The following is a 5,481-nucleotide window of genomic DNA, read 5'->3' as shown; positions in this document are numbered from 1 at the left end:
GCATGTTAAGAATAAAGCCAGGCTGATATAATAATAAACCTCCAACTGTTCACTGACTGTATGTCAAGACACATTTTTATATGATGTCACATTAGATCACGAGAGGTAACGGAGTGGCCTCACTGAAGAGAGAGCACATCACACAGACCTTCTCAGACATCACAAAGCTGGTGGGGAGCTCCATATTTGTAGCTGTCAGTGTGCTGACGGAGAGCGGTAAGAAAGAGAGACTGTGTTTGTGTCTGTTCAGGTGTGATTCTTATTCAGCAGCTTAAAGGGGCAAAGTAACCATCAGTATTATTAGTGCCTAAATTTTTCCAAACAAAAACAAGAGGTAAAAAAAATATAAAGAAGTCACATCAGGATGTGTTTTGTTGTATCAGTTAATCAAGAAAAAAGTGAATAAAAAAGGCTCTTGTAATCAGTTTGTGAGAATGTGTTTGTGATTCTGTGTCAACTCGCAGGTGGTGAAATGGTGGAGGCCGAGTTGAGAAATATCCAGATTGTCACATCACCTTACACCATCCACTTCAAGAGAACTCCCAAATATTTCAAACCAGGAATGTCCTTTGATGTTGCGGTAAAGAACTTCTTTAGATTTAAATTAATTGATAGAAGTAGTATTTAGTTAATAAAATAGTTTTGTTTAATAAAATCACTTACAGAAAACATTTCACTACAGTTTTTTTGAAAACAGATACCAGTATAACCTCGATTAAAATGAGATTCCAGAGAAAAAGATAAATTCACCTATTAACAATTTGGGTCATGACCTACATCTATACAACTATATATATCTAAATCATAATACTTAGTGCACAGTTAGTGCAGTTTCCAGAACGAATCTAATAGTTTTAGTTTAATAAGTGTTTTATTAAAACAGATGTTTTCTGATCACCTGTGTTTCTGATGGCAGGTTGAAGTTGTGAATCCAGATGAATCTCCGGCACAAGGTGTTGAAGTGGTGGTCAATCCAGGTCAAGTGCGGGGCTCCACCGCAGCCAATGGCATGGCAAGGCTTACCATCAATACAGAAGCAAGGAATGACAGACTGATAATCACTGTAAGTCTCTGAAATATTTGACCCTTTTTGAATTGTGGTCCGTTTAGCAAATGGAAGCTTAAACTTACATTAATCAGCATTTTTGATTGTAGTGGTAAATCAAGCAAAGCTATCACCAAACTCTGCAGCTCTATGAAGATGTTTAACTTAGCTTATGGTTTTGGCTCTGTGACACATTTATTGTACAGTATGCAAATAGTGAACATACTGAGCATCTCCAAGCTAAAGATCAAGATATCTTTGGTGTGTACCGAAACAGAGCTGAAGGGGAGTGAATATTTGACTTTGGAGTCTTGTTTCTGGCCACCTGTCCAGTCAAATATGCTAATGTTGTTCTGTGTCTGCTGGATATTAAAGTAGATGTTTTTGCTAACATGTTAGCCATACCAACTTCACAATCCAGTGGCAGTGGTTAGAGGTTGTGTGTGTTGATGTTTTTCTGCACCCTGGTGCAAAATCTAATACAGGTTGGAGTAACATAAAGAGAACAGAGAAAGACAGACAAAAACGTGCAACATTCTTAAATATAGTTGAGTTGTAATTGAGTTTTACTGTATACAATTAAATGGCAATATTTATTCCAGCACTGAAATGAAACATGTAGCATGCCAAATGCAGACTCAAAAACTTTGCATCTGGCAATAATGACCATGGGCAGCTACTATATGAACATAATTTTGATGTTGTTTTTTTTGTTCCATTAAGTGATTTATCAGTAGGCTAAGCTGTGAAAGGCAAGGCAATGATAAGAGATCGACTTGATAGTTTCATGTATCATTTAATTCAGCTGTTGGTGTTTGCTTACTTGTGTGTCTTTAATTGCAGGCAAAGACCAGTAATCCTCGTATTTTACCTGAAAGGCAAGCAACAGCCACCATGACAGCTCTCCCATATACCACCAAAGGCAACAACTACATCCACATAGGTGAGGAACATCCTGAAATAATGCCAGATGTTAAAAAAAAGGTGATGATGGGGGTAGAAGTGAAATAGTATGTACCATGTACTAGATCTTTTCAGTGTCGAGCACTCATCAGAAAATGTCATTGTTTTCAGGTGTGGATACAGCTGAGCTTAAATTAGGAGAAAACCTGAAAATCAACCTCAACCTCAACCGGCAGGCAAATCAAGACCATGACATCACATACCTGGTGAGAGAGGTTTTACAGCTGTACACGTGCACATACAGTATATGACTCTTTTTATTGTATCCCACAACCTGTGTAGTATTTAAACTCATGTCGGATAAGTGCTCGTGTTCAAATCTGTGTCCCTAGATCCTGAGCAGAGGTCAGCTGGTAAAAAGTGGCCGCTACAGGACAAGAGGCCAAGTACTGATTTCTCTGATAGTTCCCATTTCCAAAGAAATGCTGCCATCGTTCCGCATCATAGCCTACTACCATACAAATGATAATGAAGTGGTATCAGACTCTGTTTGGGTGGATGTCAAGGACTCCTGCATGGGCTCGGTGAGACAAACAACACTGATGTAGCAGAGTTTAACTAAGTGGATAAACAAGACAAGTAAATTGTTTAATTCTAGGACACATTTTTATGTGTAAAACTGCTTTAACAATGATTCACTGATTGACCTCCCCTCCACATTTAGCTGAAGCTGGAATCATCGAGACCTGCTCCATCCTATGAGCCTCGTAGGATGTTTGGTCTGAAGGTCACTGGAGATCCAGGAGCCACAGTGGGACTGGTGGCAGTTGACAAAGGGGTCTACGTCCTAAACAACAAGCACCGACTCACCCAGAAAAAGGCAATTTCTTTATCTTTAAAAGAAAATTCAAAGGGGTTTAATTTAAAAATCAAAAATGATATCTGGTATTCATTTGTCCTGCACATACTGTAATCCTAAACCTTGTCTGTTTGTATTTCTGTGTGTGAATGACTCAGGTGTGGGATATTGTAGAGAAGTATGATACAGGCTGCACACCAGGTGGAGGGAAGGACGGTATGAGTGTGTTCTATGATGCTGGGCTGTTGTTTGAGTCCAACACGGCTTCTGGGACTCCTTACAGACAAGGTGACACTACTTTACTTTTCCCTTCCCAGATCATGCCCTCTTCAGTTGTACCAATAAGATATCACTAGTTAGGAGAAGTGGCTGTGGAAGTTTGGGGCTTTTGTATTCATCCATGTTTTCCATTTCCATCTTGGCTTCAGTAGTGAACCATAGTGATTGTCACATGAGCTGATCATAGTTCACTCTGTGTTGTTAGTGCAGTTTTTTTCCAAATAACACATTTAAACAGAGGTTAAAATGTCTGCAAGATACAATTTTTCCCCACACCCATGCATCCAACCAGATAAATCTTACTTTGATTTTAAGATGACATCAATTACACCCTGCAGAGATCAAGTTTAGGTCCAACCTGTCATGATTTGTGGAGTTGAGCAGGTTGGAGGACCCAAACGCAGGACACGAAGGCTAGCAGGTGCAGTTCAGTGATTTATTTAAGGCAACAAAAGGCGAGCACGCTTACAGTGGTTGATTGACAGAGTCCAAAAACAAAGGTTGTCCAACAGAAATCCAAAATGAGCAGGGAAACACAACAAGTGAGGCAAACCACAAGGGAACATACTGCAGCACTGGGTGACAACAAACAATGACAAGACAGAAACACCAGGTATATATATACACAGAGACTAACGAGCAGGGCGGGAGCAACACAGGTGACAGACATGAGGCTAACGAGGCACAGGTAGGCAGAGAGAGAGCGGGGGGAACAGAGACAGACATGCAGAGGGATCACTGGGGTAACAGACATGACAAAGTTTACTAAACACTAGATAACAGACAAGACAACCCCAAAACCCAACAGACTAAAACAACAGATAATAAAACTGACTAAAAGTACAGAACATGACATGGCAGACAGGCAGAGTGTGACACAACCTTGTTTGGTTCTTGTGAAGATCTTGTCTGTGTTGCATTTCCAGAATTGAAATGTCCGGCCCCCAGCAGGAGGAAAAGATCCGCTACTATAATGGACGTCACCACCAGTTTAGGTAAGAACCACAGCAATAAACTACCAAAAAAAACGCATATTCATTCATCTTCTGTCTCACAGCTCAGGCTCTCCAAAATGTTTGTAGTGACTTTAACAATACTCCTTTTGCCATGCTGTATATTAAGGCTGAGCTGAAACTTAAGTTTCAAACAATTTCTTATTTCTAGGGTCCAAGCACTGAGCAAATTTTCAATGTTGAACAGAAATTTGGGCAAAAAAGCCTTAAGACCTTGATGATGCGATATAATGAAATGCTGTTGCCCTGATGACGCAGTATTTGCCATGAGGTGAAGTTGTTGTAACTTGAGTGTACATTGTTCTATCTGTGCCAAATTTCCCGTTTCATAAGAGTCCCGGCCTGAGGTCATTGTGAATCTGTATATTGTTCGGTCTTTGATAATTCTGTTTCAAAATCAAATTGGAAAACCAAAATAAAGCAGACATCAGTCTTTTGTTTTATTGTTTTATAACCAAAACGGTTATTGATTTTGATATTTAATGTGACCGATTTGTGTACCCAATAAGCTGCTTGTGGAAATAACAAAAATGAGGCTCAACTTTCAGTAGGCTTCACAGTGAAACTCACTTTATGCGTGTACTGGGACAGAAGTAGGAATGCTTCAGAACTTGCCTGAGAATCCTCTGGTTTTTAAGATTTCTTCAGTTTCAATGTAATTCACTGATAATTGTCAATACATCCAACGGTACACAGCAAAAATGAAGTTATTAGTTCATTCATAAACAGTTCCGCAAACTGTTTATGAATGAATGATTGTGCCACCTACTCTGAACAGGAAGTAAGCTTTGTGTGATAGTCATCATTTGATTTAGGTGAATTTTTCTGGAAGTGGAACACGACCGGTAAATAGAGGCTGTTCTCAGCACCACGTAGTGGACATAGAAAGTAACATTGAACCAGTCTGTACAGCACCTAAACGCATGAAAACAGAAACACGTTGACCAATATCCATCCATGACTGCCGTGTACCAAGCAAGATTATATTTTTCATTAGTTTTTATTTAGTTTTTATTTTTTTTCAATTTAAGTTTAGTTTTAATTAGTTTTTAACGTGGGTTTGCTAGCTTAGTTTAGTGTTTATTTTTTGAAAATGTTTAGTTTTTTATTAGTTTCAGTGTTAGTTTTAGTCTTTCTCGCTGCAGGATGCCAAGTTCAGTTTAGTTCAGTCCAATTTAGTTTTTTCACCAAACATTAAAATACAAGTACAATCATAAGAAATAATGCAGATTTGTAAAAATGTTTACCCTTTTTAAAGCTATCTGAAGCTTGTACATTGGGGCCCAAACACTAAGCGCATATATATATATATATATATATATATATATATATATATATATATATTTGAACTACAAACACATTGTCTAAATAAATGAAGCAGA

The 5,481-nt window shown here is 38.5% G+C and overlaps 1 protein-coding gene across 1 annotated transcript in view; it reads left to right on the top strand.

The window, feature by feature from the left end:
• The window catches only part of LOC123969496 (complement C3-like), a 24,898-nt gene that overhangs the window by 4,048 nt on the left and 15,369 nt on the right, over nucleotides 1–5,481 (top strand). Inside the window, exons 9-17 of the mRNA XM_046046955.1 lie at nucleotides 96–216; nucleotides 465–580; nucleotides 917–1,063; nucleotides 1,889–1,988; nucleotides 2,120–2,214; nucleotides 2,341–2,532; nucleotides 2,673–2,828; nucleotides 2,966–3,095; nucleotides 4,013–4,081. Coding sequence (XP_045902911.1) covers nucleotides 96–216; nucleotides 465–580; nucleotides 917–1,063; nucleotides 1,889–1,988; nucleotides 2,120–2,214; nucleotides 2,341–2,532; nucleotides 2,673–2,828; nucleotides 2,966–3,095; nucleotides 4,013–4,081 — 1,126 coding nt within the window. The remainder of the gene's footprint in view (nucleotides 1–95; nucleotides 217–464; nucleotides 581–916; nucleotides 1,064–1,888; nucleotides 1,989–2,119; nucleotides 2,215–2,340; nucleotides 2,533–2,672; nucleotides 2,829–2,965; nucleotides 3,096–4,012; nucleotides 4,082–5,481) is intronic.

The sequence above is a fragment of the Micropterus dolomieu genome, linkage group LG04, assembly GCF_021292245.1.
Source record: "Micropterus dolomieu isolate WLL.071019.BEF.003 ecotype Adirondacks linkage group LG04, ASM2129224v1, whole genome shotgun sequence".
In the NCBI taxonomy this organism is placed as follows: domain Eukaryota; kingdom Metazoa; phylum Chordata; class Actinopteri; order Centrarchiformes; family Centrarchidae; genus Micropterus; species Micropterus dolomieu.
This window is presented reverse-complemented; position numbering and strand designations above follow the sequence as displayed.